At 41.6% G+C, this 20,665-nt stretch overlaps 2 protein-coding genes and 1 long non-coding RNA gene across 4 annotated transcripts in view; 2 read left to right on the plus strand and 1 right to left on the minus strand.

The window, feature by feature from the left end:
• Positions 1-15,001, plus strand: pdik1l (PDLIM1 interacting kinase 1 like). Of its 2 annotated transcripts, XM_007558417.2 has the most exons (4): positions 1-15; positions 307-499; positions 8,194-8,491; positions 10,823-15,001. In XM_007558417.2, exons 2-4 carry the CDS (start codon positions 474-476, stop codon positions 11,561-11,563), a joined length of 1,065 nt encoding a protein of 354 aa, XP_007558479.1. In that variant the 5' UTR covers positions 1-15; positions 307-473; the 3' UTR covers positions 11,564-15,001. The 2 variants fall into 2 exon arrangements, with proteins under 2 accessions (XP_007558479.1, XP_016529968.1); XM_016674482.1 differs by lacking the exons at positions 1-15; positions 307-499 and adding an exon at positions 608-879.
• Positions 13,144-20,665, minus strand: part of LOC107836922 (uncharacterized) — a 16,722-nt gene continuing 9,200 nt past the window's right edge. Inside the window, exon 2 of the long non-coding RNA XR_001662898.1 lies at positions 13,144-13,296. This is a non-coding gene — a long non-coding RNA (uncharacterized LOC107836922). The remainder of the gene's footprint in view (positions 13,297-20,665) is intronic.
• LOC103142382 (glycoprotein endo-alpha-1,2-mannosidase-like protein) overlaps positions 17,728-20,665 on the plus strand; it is a 7,622-nt gene continuing 4,684 nt past the window's right edge. The window contains exons 1-2 of the mRNA XM_007558416.2: positions 17,728-18,534; positions 20,213-20,322. Coding sequence (XP_007558478.1) covers positions 18,030-18,534; positions 20,213-20,322 — 615 coding nt within the window. The 5' untranslated portion in view covers positions 17,728-18,029. The remainder of the gene's footprint in view (positions 18,535-20,212; positions 20,323-20,665) is intronic.

Below are 20,665 nucleotides of genomic sequence, written 5' to 3' on the forward strand. Positions count from 1 at the left end.
GAGAATATTATGCAGGTGTGCATATTATTGTATTCTATCTGTGAGTGACAGTTAGGTCTGGGGAGGCTGCTGCTGGGAGGAAGATGCTAAATAAAGCTAACTGTACTGACTAAAAGTCAAGCTGCAGAAAAAAAAACTTTCGCCCAACCATAACACTGAGTTGTTGCCTTGCAATTGAGAAAAACATCTTTTGATTAAAATAAATTTTAACTAAACATATAGAAATACATACATTTGAATGCTACAGCGTGCGCAGCGTAAGTTTAAAATTAAACATAGAACTGCGAATGTGTTTTACTTTGAAAGGGACCGGAAGCTGTTCAAGCTGCTCACGCGGTGAGCTGTACGGCACCTCGCAGCGCAGCAGCTGCACGCTCTGACGTCCAGTGTTTGACACAACCTCGTCGGCTTGACTGAGCGAGCGGAGTGTGTGCAGCTGTAATGGCTGCCAGAGGGAGTGAGGTAGACCACCAATGAACCCCCGAGAAGCGACTCTAAGGTGAGCCTCATGACCTGATATCATGCGGTCAACCTCTTCTGTCTCCGCTGTACGTCCACCATTGTCTTGTCTGCTGTGCGTACCTGGCAACCCGGCTTGCAGGTGTGTACGCTGCTTGATAGCACTCGCACGTACACAGGACAATAAACTGTCAACACCTTGTGGTTAGCATGGATAGCTCCTCTGTTCGCCACTGTTGGGTCAGTGTAAGGGGAAATGAGCATGTTTGGTTTTAAATGAGGCGACGCTAACGCAGAACCAGATTTGTGAACGAACTGGAGCAAGCTGGACTCTTTGTTAGCTGCTGTTAACATGATTAGCTCGCGTTAGCAGCCAGGGGCCAGGCCACATAGCTGTTAGCCTGGTAGCCAATCACCGAGGTGAGTGTCTCATTAGCCTGTTCACTTAGCTGTCTGTCAAGGGAACTGCCTGCAGCACTCCATCTTCTGGATAAATCTTGTTCATATCTATCAGCTAAAGGTGTGAATACACCTGTCCTGTATTTTTCAGTTAAGGAGGACCACAGTTTGCTAACTTTTATGTTTTGTTTCAAATTGAAATTTGGATTTTGAATTTTGGCACTTTTAATCTCTTACAGATTTAACATTACTGAGGAGTGGTGGAAATGTTGGTTATATCTGGTAAAAAAAAAAAAAAATATATATATATTGCGAAACCAGTATTATGAATTAGTAATGTAACATTTATGTTGTATTAAAATAATATTTTATATATATATATATTAATGAGCAATCTCCCCCATCTCATCTAAAAAGCATAACTAATACAGAAAGTGTAAATGAGGACGTACAAATCAGTAGCCTTGGATTAAAATGGGTGAGTTTTCCTTTGAGTGTGTGACCTTTGATTATGGAAGTTAGAATCTGAACGATTATTTTTATTCCCATGCATCAAAGCTTGTTTTGATTTGTTTTCCACTGTGGTCCAGAAAGGTCAATAAAATGCAAAAGTCATAAGAGCAAACAGCTAAAGTTTTTATGTCTTCGGGAAAAATTTGGAAATGAATCCATTGATTTTGAGAGTGTCCAGCTGGCCAGACCTCAAAGAAAACTGGAAATCTGTCAGTCAGTAAAAACCTGATTTACGGATCTCTGGGTTGGACCTTGGAGTAAAATGAGTTGTATGTATGATAAAAAGGCTTAGGTATTCTTATGAAGGAACAATTCCCTGGTGGATCTCAACATTTCCACCTTAGAAGGTCCTGGAGGACATCAGCTGTATTTTAGGACACAGATAAAACATTTGGCACGGAACAAACTGTTAGTTTTAGGTTATTTGTTCTTTATTTGTAAATCTATCATTTCATTCTTTCCGAGTCCCATTGAGACAGGATGTCTCATTTTAAACAGTGACCCGTTAAGTCAACACAAAATGCTTTTCTTCCTTGTTTGTTTTGCAGAATTCAATTTTTATCAATTCTAATCATATAGCCTAAAAACTGTGTAATTGTGGAATGAAAGAACACAATTCAATAAATCAATAGCATTAAAAATTTCATGTTTGTCACATTTTATAAAAGAAAATCTTTTTAAAATCTTTTATTCTTAATCTCATTGGCATAACCAGGCCTGTCACAATAACAAACTTTGCTGAACAATAAATTGTCCTAGAACTTATTGCGATAAACGATAATATTGTTGTTTTGAAACCATTTTCAAGTAATATAATGGAAATGGTATAATAATGACAAGAACACATTCTCAAAGATCAATAAACTTTAAATTCTAAGGAACGTTTAGATAGATAAAAAATTTGTTAAACTTTAAACACTGGAACTGGAAGACACTTGAAACAACCAAAATTAATAAACAAAACCACAGAAACAACAAATAAACAGAATTATGAAGTCAATGGAAACAAAATTATCTTTCAGAAAAAGGGATAATTGAAACCGAAGCACCAGACTGATGACTTTTATCATTCATTTTTTGGTAAAAAGAGAAAGAAAGGCGATAAATCAAGCAAATTAAAATTTTTGAGTTTCTTTTAATGTATCATGCTATTAATTGATTTATTGTTTATTGTGACAGGCCTAGATTTGTATCCTAAAAACCTGCAAGCAATCTGGTGCACACTTCAATCAGGATGTTGGTTCTTTTTTTTCTTTGGTCTGTCCCACTCGTCTCCATTAAAGTACGCGAGTGTCAGTGGTTTGGTGTTTAGCTGTCATGCTCCTGCTCCAGCTCACACCCTGCCCCTCGGCTTCTTTTCATTGTGAAAACGAGGTTTTGACAGGTTCTCCTCTTTGACATTGTGATGGTGGTGCATACGGAGCACACAGAGATGTCGCCATGATGGCCTCAGTGAGGTAGCATAAACCTGTTGTGACCAACGGTGTCATTATAACAGAGTGGTGATTGCTGCGCTGTTTGATGTGTGTGCTATCATGTAACGGTCACATTGTTCTGCTGAGGATTGGTATTGATGGCCACAGTGACTGACCAGGCACTCTGTCTGCCTGCAGGGCTTTTAATCTGCACATGTAAATATTGTGTCACTGTGTTCTGTATCTAGTTGCTTGTTTGCTTTGTTATACATATTATCTTAAGTGGAGCCTTTACTGTTGAGTCATTCACCATAGACTCTGTAGAAAACGCAGGAGGGAGCAGAAAAACAATGAGCCACCCTGGTTCAGTTAGCCACATGCAAAGTCAATTAGCCACATCCTGGTTTAGTACCTGGTGGGAAAAAGAATGTTTTCAACTGAACTTCATTATAATTTATTGCAAGCTCAGATAAAGAACGTCAAGAAGCAGTTCTCCAGCCTAAAGTAGGCAGTAGTTTAACCTGTCACTTTGTTCTGCTCACACTAATGCATGTGGGCCAGTGCATTATCACTGTGGTCTGTTACATCTCAATAGCCATGTTTCCATCAATGGGTTTTCTATGAGCATTTTGAAATATTGATATTAGAAACGGTTGATGGAAATGGCGCAATTTGAAATAATTTCTTCAATATCACAGTGAAGATTTTACTCTCTCTTAAGGTGTGTTTTGGCTTTTCTGGAAGAGGCAATGTGCTAAGCAGGGAATGGAAACACATTTACTGACTTAGTTCCAAACCTCCAGCACAGATTGGAGGACCGTCAACCTGGAAAGGCATGTCCAATTTTCATTTTCCTTTTTTTTTTTTTTTTTTTTTTTTTTTTTTTTTTTTTTTTTTTTGCAACATTTCAAAAGTTTGCTAAAAAATTCCCATGACGATTGGATGGAAATATGACTATTGATGATTGACTCTCAATAGGTGCAGATTCTTTGAAGTTGTAACTGGGGAGAATTTTGTAACTAGTTTTGTGTTTTTTGAATTAGGGTTAATATTTAGCACCACCAGCTGGATGTGCTGAGGGTCCACAGTGTTGCTTCATTCCATCCAACATTCCTGTTGTTTCTTCTGTTTCAAAAGATTTCTTTTAAATTTGAAACATCATGGGTGTCATTTTCTCTTTGTATGGGATAGTCACCATGAATCGTCCAGATTTCAATTTATCACAAAGTTGTTTATTTTATGTTGCTCTCTTGCAACTTATTTACATCTAAATTGATACAAGATTACCCATTTTCAATTTTCTTAGTGGGATCACAACTTCACACAGCTTCACTTCAAACACATAGAAAGGTAAAAATGTACATAACTTTTAGCTTGGTAGGAGTCCTCTTGCTAGTTAAGTTAGCTGTAGTTTAGGTAGCATTAGCATTTGACTTTCATTTAAGCGTCTGGATTAATCAGAGGTGAGGAAAAAAAATGACTGACAAAAAAAACAATCAAAGCAATAATAAACATACTGGTTTTAAAAAAACAGCTATTATAACATGTAGGAAAAGTCTGCACTGAACATGAGTGCCTGCCAGGTTTTAAACATCCTGCTTGTGTCTAGCTCACCTGGCAAGATTTTTGTCCCAAATTTCCCCTTCCGACAAACTTAAGGACGTCCCAGTTACCATGATGGCTCTTGAGATAATCTTCAGAGATATTTCTGTGGTGTGTTGGTCTTTCTATGCAGCTGGACACCGCACACGGTGCAACCAAGCCTATTATGCCTAAGATTTTTTATTGCTGTCTGTGTGTGGTCTCAGGTTTTGAAAATCGGCCAACGATTTTAGAATCTTGCTGTGTGAACCAGGCTATGATGACTAGCTACATGCTGGGTGTGATTGGAGGGTAAAGTGAGCTAGCAGAAATAAACAGTTGTTTAAAAGGTCACCTAAACCATGGTAGAACATTCTCATATAACGTAATGTCTAGTTCTGATACCACCTGGAGTAAACGAGAACTTACCAAGGAAAATAAAGGTAAGGCACTCAGGATACGAGTCCTGTAAAGTTTCAAAGTTTCAGTCACCAATCAAAGACAATGTTTTTCCATACAACAGAATGTAAAGATCTTCACAATTACAATGAAACCCAATATAAACGTGGCTCTGCTTGTTCAAGCTGCTCCAATCTCTAAAAGACTTCTCGCCTGCAGCGCCACTAGTTGAAATCACATGGTGAGGGCTAATGCTAGCTCATGGATCTGGACAGTTTACAACCAATTCAGATGGATCTTATTAAACCGGCACCATGGAGTTTTATCTACAAAGAATCATTTTAAACCCTCATGGTGGACCATGTCTGTCTGCCGGCTGTTCTATGGTATTCAGTACATGGTTGACCCCAAAGCTGGGAGCTCCAGGGTCAACACATTAAAAATGGGAGGACAGCCATGTTTGATGTGTATATTAGCAGGTCAAGTAGGCATTAATTCCAACAGCTACGCTATAGAGCAGGAATGGTTCTGTTTTGGAAGTTATTACGAGTGATTGTTGGCTTTGTGTGTGTGTTGTGTGTGTGTGTGTGTAGTCAAATAAGGCCGCAGCAAACTGCAGAGACTCCAAAGCTCTAAAACCTTTTAGCCTATCAGGGGAAACTTGGCTGTTTCCCTGAAACAGCCAAGTTTCTGGGTGTTTTCTTAAGGCTTTGGTTAATTAGTCAATGTTGCGGAAAGCATAAGGTCCAGCTAAGCCTGTCACAACAAGCACTTAATCAATTAAGTGCATGTTAAATTAAAATGAGCTTGATAATTTCCTTAGCAAAGGTCTACAAATCAACCACTGTCCTCTACTGCTTTCCTGTCATAGAGGTTTGACTGACAGGCCGGCTCACCAGGTCATGTCTGCACGTTTACAGTTAACAATAATCACTCTACTGTTGCCAACTCAGTGACTTTTTTGCTATAATTAGCAACATTTCAGACAATAATAAATTTGTATCACCAGGTCAGGATTTTTAAAGATCGGTGATTGGAGATCGGCCAAAAAAACTGCAATCAGTGCACTCCTAGTTCTTGTTGTTTGGTGGAGAGCAGTGTAACAGGCTGCTTTATTTTAATACTATTATGTACAAGATGAGTTCTTTATCACTGGAATAATGTGTGTAGTTGAGATTTGGGCTCTGAGCTTCCTTCCAGCAGCTTGATGAAAACAATGCTTCAGTTACCTCCTACACAATCCAACAGTAGAGGTAATTTATAATCAGCTGCACTATCTGTTAATAAACAAACTGATAATCAATTGTTTGGGGGAAAATACTCAAAAATCTGGCTGCTGACCAGAGAACTAAAAAGAAAACCGGGTGATGGAAAGTACACTCCCAAGCATCAGACCAGTGTTCAACCAGTGCTGATTAGCAATGCTACCTTTTAAATACGTCACATTTCCTTACAGGGAACATATTACTGGTTACCGTTTTCAGTTTACACTACACTGTGGCTGGGAGATTTGTCAGCCAGTGTTTAAAGCAATAAGACTGTTTGTGATAAAGGCAGAGGTCAGAATATAAACTCTTCCACAATGCAAAATAGCAAAGTGTAATGACTTGTCTTGCCCTTTGTCAACATCATAAATAATCAGTCATCCAACCAGTTTGTCTGGTAATAGTTTGTTCCTTATGAAACTGAAGACCAGCTCTGCTGCTCATTTATTGACTGCTCATTTACAGCGTACTCTTTGGTAGCTGTACAGAGCTTCACCTGTACAACCGCCCACAGTCTCATGGGTTAAAGCTTTTCTTTGTCCTTTGGTAGCATTATCAGACAAACTATAGTTTTCAAACCCCAAGCACTGAGCTCCTGTCTGTAAGCAAACAGTTTTGTTTGCATAATTGATTTTTTCTTTTGCTTTTTTCTTTTTTTTTCCCTTTGCAAACACGTTTTTTATATATTTATGTAAAACCTCAAGAACCCCCTGCTGTAGTTCTTGAGGTTCGGAGTTGGAGTCAAACGTCCAACTCCATCAAGCCATGGTCATTAGATAGTTTCTCTTACCCTCCAAATGTCCATTTTAACTCAGGCAGTGAAGCTAGTTTCAGTTTGGATCATCTCTCCGTGGTTCTGTACAGGCTTGTTGGACTGTTGTACTGCCACTATTAGATGGGTTTAACCACCAAGCACTCCAGACGATTAAAACACATTGAACATCCAACCTAAAACTAACTTCACCATGAGAGTTAAAGCAGACATTTGGAGGCATGGAGACGAACCATCCAATCCAAGTGGCATAAGGTTGGAGTCAGACGCCTGACAGCGACCCCTATATGACCCCTCCTCATTCCACCTTCCACAGAGGGTTCCTTCTCTAAAATCATTTAGGACCATTAGGAGAAATAGAAATGTTAGCAAACTAGGCTCAGATCGTTAAAGGTTTTCAGAGTCATTTTAGTGTCAAATGTAATAAATCTCAACATATTGTTTGCATTGGTATATGACGTAGTCCTACCAGCAGGTAGCTGAAACAATTCTAACTCCAAAAATGTATCATCCTCACACTTTCTTCACCTTTCATTACTGGGTTTTTCTGATGCATGTAGCTGCCCACTGTTCTTCCTTTGGTCTCCAATCCTGGGAGCAATTTTACTCCATAGAACTAACAGGAGCCACATAGCGATTTGTAAGGCAAATTTAGTAAATGTTTATTAAATGAATTTAAATTTAAATGAGAGGGAGATAAAAGATAGCTAAGGAGAAATTGTCACACTCTTGAGGTTAAGAGCAACATCTCTTTACCTTAAGAGATGTTAAAAAAAAAACAGTATAGGAAAATTTATATCATTACAAAAATACAACGGCTGTTTTGATTATGAATTTGAATGTGAAATTCTATATGAATTTTAATCTAAGTATACATCAAAGTTTAGTTATATCAGTTGTAGCTAAAGTAATGAATATTTGTATAAATGCATACTTTGTTTACAAATTATAAATTTAAATTTGTGAGCTGGCTCCTGGTGCTCCAATGTGAGATATCACCTCATTACTAAGCCTATAGTGAGCAGCTAACACCCCCAGCCCCCATAGGAAGTCCTGTTTCCTTTCAGACCTTTCACTTTGTGTCTGACTTCAGTTTGGCATCTGATCTGTGAATCATATTGCTACCAGAGATTTAGTGACATTGAGACCAAATTAAGGAACAAATTCCCAAAGTTCACTTTACCTTCCAAGTGAAGATTTCTGTTTTTAAATGAAGATCTTTTAGTTTTCCTCACCATCTTCTTTATCCTGTTGATTTTGCATACCATGGCAGGCCTTTCCTTCATGTCAAACCATGTAAATCATCTGTACAGTTTTTCCAATCTTGTATCACTGTAGTCTTGCTAAGTGTTCCTGTAATGAGATGAAGACCCGTCATGTTTCTCCACAGCGAGGATGGAAGGATGGTAAGCAGCCAGCCCAAGTACGACCTAATCCAGGAGGTGGGGCGCGGCAGTTACGGTGTGGTCTATGAGGCAGTAGTGAAGCGCTCGGGGGCCCGGGTGGCCGTGAAGAAGATCCGCTGCCACTCTCCAGAGAATGTGGAACTGGCCCTGAGGGAGTTCTGGGCACTGAGCAGCATTCAGAGCCAGCACCCAAACGTCATCCACCTGGAGGAGTGTATCCTGCAGCGGGACCAGCTGGCACAGAGGATGAACCACGGCTCCAGCTCGCCGCTCTACCTTGAGGTGAGAATGCAGAGTTCATGCAGCAGCTAAGGGTTTCTACTGTCTGGAAATGTATACAATATTATTTGCCATCCATTATCCAAAATGTTTATCTATAGTAGGGTTGTGAGAGCTGCATCAAAACCACTGAATGAAACGATATGAAAACCCTTGAAGAAGACACTGATCACAACTTTCTCCTTCACAAAATGTTTCATTTGTGTCAAATTGTATCAGTTGTAGGATTTCTATTTTGTTTTTGGTAAAAGACAGTGAGCCATTTCTTGCGCAAGGCTTGCATGTTTATTTTGGTTGTATTTATCCAGAATGTGGTGTTCATATTTGTGCCTTTGAACTGCCCAGAGTTCACTTCAACCGAACTGAAATGTAGGTTTGAAGGTGGACCAGAGTTCACTTTTTGTGTCCATATCAGAGTTGGTTTACACATTCACACAACCCCCAACAAACCAGACATTCTAGGAAAACATACTGGAGTTTGATTAAAGCGAACTAAACAGAGCTGGTGTGAATGTACCCTTTAATTTTAGTTTTTAAATCTTATTTCAACATTATACTTACCGTAGTGCACTAATGTATTCACTAAGCTAGTTGAGCTGGTTTTAAACTAGTTTGTGCTGAGGTTGCATTGTTTAAACATCTCATTGACCAGTCTGCAAGGCGCAGCTGCTAGTGTGTATTTTTCAGATGACTGGTTTGCTGCGCTGCTTAAATGTACCAGTATCACTTCATATATATGTGTAGTCTGTTGCCTCAGATCAATGGGCTGTTGGGGGATGGGGATGCTTCTCTCTCTGGTCGACTTGTCTGCAGCCTGTCATGTTGCCGTGGCTCCCCGCTGCGTGACAGCAGCCTCAATCGCCTGATTCCAGCCTTTCAGCAGCTCAGTGGTCTATTGTCAGAGCATTCATTTAGTTTTCTGCAGTGCCAGCATTGGATGTTTTCCCAGAATTCCTTCCCTCTCGTTTAGCACACTGTAATGTTCCAGGACATGTGTTCAGAAGAGCAAATGATAAAGAGGTGGAGTTCTGCAACTGCTACAACCGTAGGATAACGGCCATCTATTCTCTTTGGACACTCATGGATTATGGCAACAACTGGCAGCCATTTTTGTTCCACCAGGAGCGGCCTCTTTCTTACATTGAGCAGATTAGTTTTGTAGTGCACATCGGTGACAACAGTAAATTACACTGTATTCATTCCTTTGGAAGTTTTTATTTTATTTCATTATGTTACAGCTATAAACTTTAGTGTATTTTATCTGGATTTTATGTGATGGAGCAACACAAACAATGCATTATTGAGATGGAAGGAGAATAATAGTTTTCCAAATTTTTGTAGCTTGTGCATTTAAATTCTTCCCCCTTTTATTCTAACATCCTGTGGACTTGTTACAAGTACAGGTCATTTACCATTTTACCATAAAACTTATGATTCTAACTTGGTAAAAAGGTTTAACAATGAAGGTGTGAATAGTTTTTAGCTGAACTCATATTTTATTAACCAGGTAAACTACTAGACTCAAAGGGTGTATCCTCCTGACACATTTGCTCCACTTTAAATGGACCAGAGTTTATTTCCCCCATTCGTCTGTACATTGTGCATGTGTGAATAGACTCAAGTAAACCCTGGAGCAGACCAAACATCCGGAACCACACCCACTTTTTGAGGTGGTCTCCATCAGCTTCTAAATGAACTCTGGTACACTTACCTCAGGTGTGAATACAGATCAGCCTTGATGTGAACCAACTACAGAAAAAATGTCTTTTTAGATTTTACGAGCCACTGTTGCAGGGCGCTGTGTAAAAATTTTACTCAGTACTGTATGTACTGATGGGACTGAAATAAAATAACAGCACATATACGCACAACAAAAACATAGCAAGCATAATATCCAAAGTTTGCTCTTTCTAGGTATGTGCTCTGTCCTGCCATTGTTTATTCAGTAGGAGCAAGGATGATTACCCACATGATTTGTTTACAAATTATAGTCTACTTGCAAAAAGGCACAGTGAAAGCAAATAAAATAATAGTCTAGTTTTGGCACAGACCACACAGGCAGACTAAATGTCTTTCCTAGAATGAGTACATCTTTAATTACTAGTAAAAATTATGGCTGCAAATTCTATCACAATCATTTTAAAGGACCAGACAATGAAGCTTTTACTAGTTATTGGACGGTCACACTGAACTCGGAGGATATTGAACCCATGTGCAGTTGGAGTTCAGCTTCATCCAGACCACCTGTGACAGAGGCCTGACTCAGGTTCTTCCTCCTCTTTGTTCAGTTTGCTGTCATGTTACCAGATGTTTTCTTGTTGTCTTGTACTGCAGCTGGTGGAGACATCTCTGAAGGGGGAGATCACCTTTGACCCGTGCTGTGCCTACTACCTGTGGTTCGTCATGGACTTCTGCGATGGAGGGGACATGAACGCCTACCTGCTGTCCCGTAAGCCCAGCCGCAAGACCAACACCAGCTTTATGCTGCAGCTGGGCAGCGCTTTGGCCTTCCTGCACCGCAACCAGATCATACACCGCGACCTCAAACCAGACAACATCCTCATCTCGCAGGCGTGCACACCCACCGGCTCCTCTGAACCCACCCTCAAAGTGGCAGACTTCGGCCTCAGCAAAGTCTGCTCTGCCTCAGGGCTCAACCCTGAGGAGCCGGCCAGCGTTAACAAATGCTTCCTGTCCACGGCATGCGGGACGGACTTCTACATGGCCCCGGAGGTCTGGGAAGGCCACTACACAGCCAAGGCTGACATCTTTGCTCTAGGAGTGATCTTCTGGGCAATGGTAGAGCGCATCACGTTTGTGGACGTGGAGACCCAGAAAGAGCTGCTAGGGAGCTACGTGCAGCAGGGCTCGGAGATCGTACCGCTGGGCGAGGCCCTGCTGGAGAACCCAAAGATGGAGCTGCTGATCCCGGCCAGGAAGAAAAGCATGAACAGCCACATGAAGCAGCTGATCCGGGAGATGCTGTCAGCCAACCCCCAGGAGCGGCCCGACGCCTTTGAACTGGAGCTCAGACTGGTCCGGATTGCCTGCAGAGAGTTAGACTGGGACACGTGATAGACGTGTGTGTGTGTGTGTGTGTGTGCGTGTGCGTGTGTGCGTGCGTGTGTGTATGGCATTATGAACTCCCATCGAGCACATGTACACATCTCTTCATTCGCTCTTAACCCATCCTTCTTTCCATGGAAATAAATAACGAGGGAGTGATGAGAATACACGAGTTGCAGCTTGGTCAGACCTTCAGTCTGTGTCCAAGTGCATCCAGTCTTCTACTAGCTGTGTCTTTATATTGAAAGAGAGAGGTGCGACACCCACAGCTGCTGCTGCTGCTCCAGAACGCAGCGTCGTCTCAGGCCATCCAGATCACCACAGCCACCGCTTTCTCTCACACGCCAGTAGAACACAATCACCCAGAAAGTCAGAAAAGAACGGCCAAGACTTCACAGCTTGTCTCCAAATACCACCATGACCCCGGTGCTGATAACTACAAAATGCAATATGAGACGGTGTCCTGTGATTTTTACTGTGTACATCCAGCCAAAGGGCCCACCTCTGTGTTTGGGTTGTGTTCTGAAGCCACCTCTGTAGGTTCTGCCTAAACTCGTTTCATTCAAATCATCAAGATTTGAGTTGGTTTTGGCGTCAGATTCAGTTCTGCTTCGAAAGCTCAGGTAATAACATTCATCATGGTGGTATTTGTTGATATCGGTGTTTTTCCGTGCTCTTAGAAGCAGGGACAAAACCAAATGTTGGTGCTTGAACATGACTTGTTTTTCCTTTGTTAGCTGCTTGGTTTGCCTGAGTGGGTGGAAATCATTTTTATCAGCTGACATCCAGCCAAAAGAGCTCATCTTTGGTATGCTTCTTTCTTTGCTTCTGAACTGCAAACTTGAAGATAAGTTGACTGGCTTCAGATGCACCCATAACCAGTTGACCAGAATGTATAAAGCTCCAGGACAGTCACTTTTCTTTCCACCCAGCCTTAAACGCATCACTCAGCGTGTCAGATTAGACCAGATCATTCAGGTTTATTGCTCTCATGTAGCCTTAACGTTGTGCTCACCAAAGCTTGTGTTTTTAATGGTTTTTCAGAACAAACAAGTAAAACTGTTTGGCTTTCCATATACCTACCTTTCATTGGTACCATGTGCCTTGTTTCCACAGAGTGGTATGGCACAGGTTGATGTAGTTTGGTATGTTCTTTTGTCCATTTACATTGTAAAAGCAATCAATACAACTGATGCATACAGTTGTAGGTCTATGGGACAATGGCAATGTCAGGGTGGAGCTACTGGTTCACACAACCTTTGATTGGAGGACAGAAAACGTCACTTCTTGGTGACGAGCACTAGTAGACCCACTTGTGTGACGGTTGTTGTCACAGTAGTATGACGCTATGTTTGGGTTTAACCCACTGTTTCTCAATTCCGGTCCTCACGACTCCCCTGCCCTGCATGTTTTAGGTGTTCCCCTTCTGCCACACACCTGAATTGAATCTCTGGGTGATTAACAGCCCTCTGCAGTTCTTGATAGTCATGCAATAATTTGAATCAGCTGTTCTGGAATAGAGGCACATGTAAAACATGCAGAGCAGGGAGTCACTGAGGACTGGAATTGAGAAGCACTGGCTTAACCCCAAATTTTCCTCAAGGAATTTTAATAATCGAGGTACTCGAATCGTTACAGCCCTAAGCCCAACATTCCCAAATGCATCTTCTGCCACACCAGAACAAGGCTGAAGGCTCCAGAGGATAAAATGGCTACTGTCAGTCTTCCCATTACCTGTTGACCTCTTCCCATCCCCAGGTGTCTTCAGTGTCAGTTTACCTCACCAGTTTGATGAATCTCCTCCAAGGTCAATGTGAGCAACAGAACTGAATACGGTGGACGAGTTAAAAAAAATATAAACAGATCTACTGCTTCTGACCAGATTTTAAAACACAGACCCAGAAGATGGCCGACTTTGAGTCATCTTATGGTAACAACAAACATAATCCTCACCGCCTGGGTTTCTGATGGTGAGTTCAATGATCAGGACAAAAAAATTGTTCACCAGCCAGTTTCTTAGTGCATCTCTAGAAGAGAGTTTCTCTCCTGGTGAAGAGGTTTAAGCTGCTGGTTCTTTTAGCCTCAGGTTGAAGAGTCCAAGTTGCTTTGCTGAGCACAACGTTGGAGCCTGTAAGTAGCTGCAGTAGATCCGAATGATCCATGAAGGTTAAAAAAGTGACTCTCCAACTCCAGTGTTTCTTCAGAAGCTGCTTGATAATGTGAAGTAGAAGCCGCCTGTCCTGTAGCGGCAGCGACATGAATAATCCCGTCTGAGCCCGTTCCAGACTGAATGTGTTCAACATGCCGGGACGCAGTGAAAGCACTTTTATTTAGCAATCTGTATTTGTCCCTGCTGCGTGATGTGGAGGACTGCGATGCAGGATCGGCTGATGACAGTGTTGTATTGCTGCAGCAGCCCTAACCATGAGGGTGGGGGCTCCTCCATGAGCCAGAGGAACTCTCCTTCCACAAAGCTGCTGTTTGACTCGGTCTCGTCTCCCCGTCACCGCGCAGCATCTCCTTTGGCTCTCAGTTTTCCAGTAATCCATTTGGATCAATCTCCTTAGCAGCTAATCCAAAGCCTGTTAGGTTGTTGCAGAACTTGGCAGAGGATCATGCTGGAGACCCTTTTTTGTTCTATTAAATGTAATACTTCAACATATTTCTACAGGAAGCCAGAAAGGTCAGCCAGTGTTAGCGGTTCCTTTGCTGTGGTAGAAAAATGAATTTCCTTCCATTCATCTCCAAGTTGGCCTTTTATTCCTTCTCTCATTCAGTTACACGTCTCCATGCAGGACATCTGGTGCTTCGGACAATGCAACGTTTACTGCGGCTTTCAGTACAAGCAGCAAAGATTAAAGTAAAGTAGGCCACCCATCGAGCAGAGGATGATGGGTAGAGATGTTTCTGCTGCTCACCTTCTGGAGAAGACGTCGTGGAAGAAGACATGGCTTCCTGTCAGGTCTTTGTTATTAGACGCCCCTTTCCTTCTGACTTACTGTATTTAGTTGTTTTGCACATGTGTAAATACTGTAAAGGATCAACGGGACTGATGAGGCTGTATATATGAGGTGATGTGCTCTGTTTTTAGAGCCTGATTGTGTAAATTGTTACAATGGCTTCAGTCGGGATGTGAGGATGGTGAAAAGTGTTTGTCATTGGCCTGTTTGTGGTCTTGTGGGGAAAAAAAACAAATGTACAACATGGATGATGTCTCCTGTCCTCTCTGTGTGATTGGGGCATTCTGGAAATAAGAGGGGATTTTTTTTTTATTTTATTTTTAAACCATCATTCAATGTTCCTATTCTAGAGAGCGCTGACCCAAGATCACCATAAACCATACTGGCTCTGCCCCCCACCTTCCAGCTGGACATTGTAGTCACCAAATGGTGTTCAGATTCACAGTTTAAGTTTGAATCAAATAAACCTGTTACTGTGGACCCTTTACAAATGTGTGACCCTTGGTGAGTAGTCTGTCTGCAGCCATGAACACACTGTTCAGGACTGGTGTCTGAATTCATGAAGAACTAAAGAACAGGGGTGCAACACTTTTGGTTTTCTGTCCGATTACCGATCTGAAAAATATCTGGTCAGTCCATTCTGATTTTGGCCGATGCTTTTTTTTTGTTTTTTTTTTGTTTTTTTGTCTAATGTTGCTGAATATAGCAAGAAAGTTGCTGAGTTGGCAACAGTGGGGTAATTATTGTTAAACTGTAAATATGCAGACATGATGTGAAAGAACAGTGGCTGATTTTTAGACCTTTGCCAAGTTAAGATCCGTGAATAAGATCAGCTTCACATCTAAGCATCAATCAAGATCTTCCAAAATTCCATTATCGCTCACATGCGTAGCTTTGTTTCACTAACTTAAAGTTAGTGTCCTATTTACTGATACATCTGTCTCTGTGTGATCCCAGTTGATATTTAACTGGAAGATTTCCAACATTTTCCAATCCAGCAGATTCCCTGTCGGAAGATGGACCAGATCTGTTGGTGTGTGATGCATTCAGCTGATATGCCTCTGTAGGAATTAGATTCCAAAATACTTTATTGATCCCCAAAAGAAAAGAAAACACGGAATTAATACAGTTGGAACCAGAAGATTACATACACATGAAATAAAAAGACATCAAACTTTTTTCTCACTGTTGAAGTTAAGTAAATGTTCTCTTGATTTTAGTCAGATTTATCTAAATTACTTCTAAATGCCACAACAATATATATAAAAAAGGAAGAGTTCAATGATTTATTTATTAATCTCATTAAAAACAAGTTTATGGTTTCAACAATTCAGTCATGTAATTATTTAGCATTTAGCTTTATGTACAGTGTGCAGGGATGGCATAGTTATTTTGAAAAAGTAACTAATCGGATTACTGATTACTCCTTGAAAAAGTAACTTAAGTTACTGATTACTTGATTTGGAAAGTAACTAAGTTACATTAAAAGTAACTTTTTTAGTTACTTTCAGCCACCTGTGAAAATTACATTGATCTTTGCCAATACTTACTTTATAATGGTAACATCAACAATTTGTCTCCACTTATATGGTGGAGACACAATGTAAGTGGTGTCTCCACCATATATATGGAATTACAACAACATGTGTGTTGTAATTCAGAAAAGATTACCAAAAGATTTCAAAGTAAAGAGCTTCTTTTTCCACCATATAAGTGTCTTCACTTATATGATGGAGACACATTGGGGAGATTGTTTAATGGTTACAACAGTAAAAAAAGAAAAACTTTAGTAATTTGTGTGTAGTAAACCACTGAGGGATGCCTAAAATGTTTCATCCAACTGAATGTCTTTCATTGTGAGGTTCAGTTAGTTTCTTTAATAATTTGTTTATCCTGGTGTGTTTCTATGCTTTGCTGCCAGGAATTTTCCTACTGATAGTCTAACACATCATTATTATGTCTTCCTCCAATTGATAAAGCCAGTCATCAGTCATCACAATACAATAGTTATATTGAAAGCCCATTAAATTTGATGCGCTTTTGTTATTTTAATCAGACCTTAAGGTGAAGTTGCTGCATCTCGCCACCAGGAGGAGAAAAAGTTCAGTTTTTGTTTTCTATAACTGCAGCCTGGATGCTGACAGTGGTTGGATTTCTAAAAGTCAGTTCTCCAATTCTAGGTTGGAAACTTTTCCCAAAAATTAGGAGCATCTTTAAATTACACAAGAGCAAAAAGCACAGCTATTTAAGGTAACTTCCCATTAAAATATCATGAAAACTCAGCTCTGGATTTGGTTGACTTAGTAAGAGTTCCATCAACTTCAGCCCTAATAACCCTAAACTCTAGAAGCTGATATTTGACTGTATTGAATCACAGTCACATCAGGGAAGAAATTAATTTAACATGTGTGTTGTTGTAATTCAGAAAAGATTACCAACATATTTCAAAGTAAAGAGCTTCTTTTTCCCTCAAATGAAGAAAATGAATCCCTGAAACACATCTAGATATAAACAGGTTGTAGGAGAGGTGATTAGTGTCACTCTTGCAGGAATATTTTTATTTGTGTGAAAACTCTGTTTATTTTTTTTATTGACATCATTTACAAAATGGTGAACATTTGGCTTCAGTCCCTCATACTGGTGTGAGAAAGTCACATTCTCCCAGTTCTTCAGTTACCTGAAGGAAACATATTGTCAGTTTGTACATTCAGTGAAATCAGATCCCCTTCTGTTCACATTCCTTCAGCACTGACATGTTCAGTTATATTGCTAGTTTATTATTTCAAGTTATAAGACAGTGTTCAGTTTTAAAACACAAGAAATCTCCAGATTCAGGTTTGATTTTGTTGTTGATTTTTTTACATGACTTTTATTTTTTTAAATGAGTGTTTAACATATGAGTTTCTCATTAAAATGGTTGAACTATAGCCCATGATAGAGAAAAAGAAGGTTTTAAGTTTCTAAAGTAATTCAAGATTAGGGTGATGGCAAATATGTCATCCACACTTAAAGACTTGGAGCTTATAATTAAAGGGCACTTTAGTGGGCGCTGAACAGGGGCAACAAAATGATGACAGAAAAATGATTTCTAGTCCACATTCTCTGTTTAACAGCTGTTGTGGTGGTAGAGGAGAACAGGGTTGGTTGGTAGCTGTTACAAAATGTCTGTGTGTGAATTTCCAAAATACTTACCAGAAACTAGATACTGTGTCTCAGAGATAGATGCCATGAAGCTCCTCCTCTTCCTCCATTAACCGACCACCACTGGCTGACTGTTTCCGGTCGGCCTTAATCCGCCCTGCCGCTTCCGTCACACAAACAAATGCAGCCTCCCTGACAGAAAGACGGACCGCAGCAGCTCGATGGGGGACAGGCCAGCGGGGGCCCGGCTGGTGGCTGTTTCCGGGACGGACGCGGGAGGCGATCTGCTGATGCGAGGGGAACGGTGAGCGCGGCGCGCGACGAGGCGGCGGACTGCGCTGTGTTCTCCTGCGGCAGCACCACGGACAGCGGCCATGACGCGGATGCGCAGGAAGGCCATCGTCGCCCTCTTCCTCTTCACACTCTTCATCTTCGGGACCATGATGGGGCTCAGGACGCTGAAGCCCAGCGACGGCTTCTCGGACCTGGCGCCCGGGATGGACTTCACCGGGGAGAGGTCTGACAGGAAGCGGCCGGACGGGAGAGACGCGCTGGCGTCGCCGGGCCAGTTCCGCTCCGGCGGCAGCGACACCAAGGTGGTGTTCACCAAATCCGACCGAGACTCCAGCATCTTTTACGACGTCCACATCTTCTACTACCTGTGGTACGGCTCCCCCAGCATGGACAACCAGTACATCCACTGGGATCACCCGCTGGTGCCCCACTGGGACCCGAAGATCGCCGCCAGCCACGCTCAGGGCAGACACACTCCTCCGGAGGACATTGCTTCCAGTTTCTACCCTGAGCTGGGGCCCTACAGCTCCAGGGACCCAAAGGTGCTGGAGTCCCATATGGCGCAGATCGAAGCGGCTGCTTCAGGTAAACACTGCATGGCTTCTTGGGAGGTTCGGTTCGGTTTCTGGATGAACCCACAGTTCTGCTAAAATCATCAGCAGTGGAATATGTAAGCAAAAAAAAAAAAAAAAATCATCTCCATGGATTTTTATAATGTTTTATCAGAGGTCTGATGGGTTTTTGTCGTCAGAAAAACACGATCCAGTCGAGACACCTGGATCCAATCTGATCCAGGTTCTACCAACCACTGAAGAAACCAACAGGGACAATTCATTTGTTCCATGGATTGTAATTTCCAGAGCTCCAAGTTCTTTGCCATGTTTTACAAATACAAATATTAAAATTCTCTTTGGATTTATACCAAATATTTCTACGGATGGATTGTTTTGTTTTGGGGGTTTTTTCAGCAATTTTATCTTAAAAATAAAGTTTGAAGATAAAATGTATTTCATATTTATTCAGATCTGGAAAACATTTCAACTAAATGTCCCATTTGTCCAGACTGAGCCGGTCCAGGACCAGAACCTGCAGTCTGGAAACCCAGAACCATTATTCAGTTATTGGCTTTAAATAGCAACATTTTCCAGATAGCTAAGGTAGCCAGATGAAAAATATGAATTATATCTTACTTATATTCACCTTTTCTTTTTTTTTTCTTTTTTTTTTTGAGGCAGGGTCACTATGGAAACCATAATGTTTCCCTCCATAGGAACACTCTCCAGCTAATTCTGGGGGATGTCAGGGCATTCCCAGGACTGGAGGGATTTAAACGTTCCTCCAGTGAGTTCCAGGCGCCCACAGAATTGGGAACAGCTCATGTTTCAGCCGTCCTTGTGGTGGATGCTAGTAACGCTAGTAACGCAGCATCCACCACAAAATACCTTAGACACCTGGTCATAATTCCTCTCCACTTCCAAACTCCCATGATCCTTTCAGCAGCTCCTTCTGCTCCATCATTCCAGAATCCTGGAAGAGATTTTCCCAGAGAGGCTTTTCTAACACTTTTTGGTTCACTTTCCTAATGATTCGGACCACCACTCCACCCTTTCTTGCTCATTGATCGGTCTTCTAGAACTGATGCCAACCAGAGTCTTCCTCCTCTGCCTCACCAAGTTTCTCCCACTCTTGAGTTTTTACTTCTGCAACCAGGGAACCTGCAGGCATTCTGGGCCCCAGAGCCTCTCAGCTGCTTCAGGAGTCAATATGGAGGCTGCTGATGGCAGGATTACAAAATCAGTCATCAACTTTTGCTGAAAGTGGCCTGGTAGAGAAGACGGCATTCTACCAGCCTGGTTTAGTCGGCTTTAAGCCAACTCTGGTTTGTTTGAGGAGGTGTGAATGCATAATCAAACTCTGATGCAAATGAAAAAAGTGAACTCTGGTCCGTCTACAAACCTCGGTCTGCGTTCAGTTGAAGTGAACTCTGATGCGATTCAATACATATGTGAACGCCAAGCGGACCGGAGACCGCTCTGTCCAACTGCAGGAAGCGAGTGAGTGTAGTGCTTTACAGCGCCCCCAGGAGGAATATGGCATGCTATATGAGGACGAAGGCCTTGTGACGCTCATATGACACAGAGAGAACATTTTCCAGTTGATTTTACTGCACGTTACTGAGGTTTGCGCTGATGTTTCTCATATTTATTCCAGTCTGATGCGGTTCTGACAGTCCTCCTCTTGTCTCCACGCCGTGGGTTTGTAGGAGTGCTGGTGTTGTCATGGTACCCACCTGGGGTGGCAGATGACCATGGGGAGCCCACTGAGGACCTGGTTCCTGCTGTTATGGATGCTGCCCAAAGACACAGCATCAAGGTAACTGGTGAGACAACCGGTATGTTTTTTACCTTATGACTACTTACTGAATGAATGAAGCTCTGTGATCACACCATGGTTTTCTTCCCTCTAATCATTTGGCCTCAGTTTTACTAAAACAAATGAGACCCATCATTTGTTCATCCAAATGTCAGTAGTTTTGATGCACCAGATTTGAAGCCGTGAGGTTCAATTTAGAAAGTCTTCCTTTTTTGGAGAAAACCTTTTATTGGTCATAGGAGCTGAAATATGTTGATTGTTACCATAGCGAGAGCGCCACCTATCACCCTTTGCGATAAACAATGATATTGTTGTTTTGAGACCATTTTTAAGTAATATAATG

Source organism: Poecilia formosa, unplaced genomic scaffold (assembly GCF_000485575.1).
Source record: "Poecilia formosa unplaced genomic scaffold, Poecilia_formosa-5.1.2 Scaffold96, whole genome shotgun sequence".
Taxonomy (NCBI): domain Eukaryota; kingdom Metazoa; phylum Chordata; class Actinopteri; order Cyprinodontiformes; family Poeciliidae; genus Poecilia; species Poecilia formosa.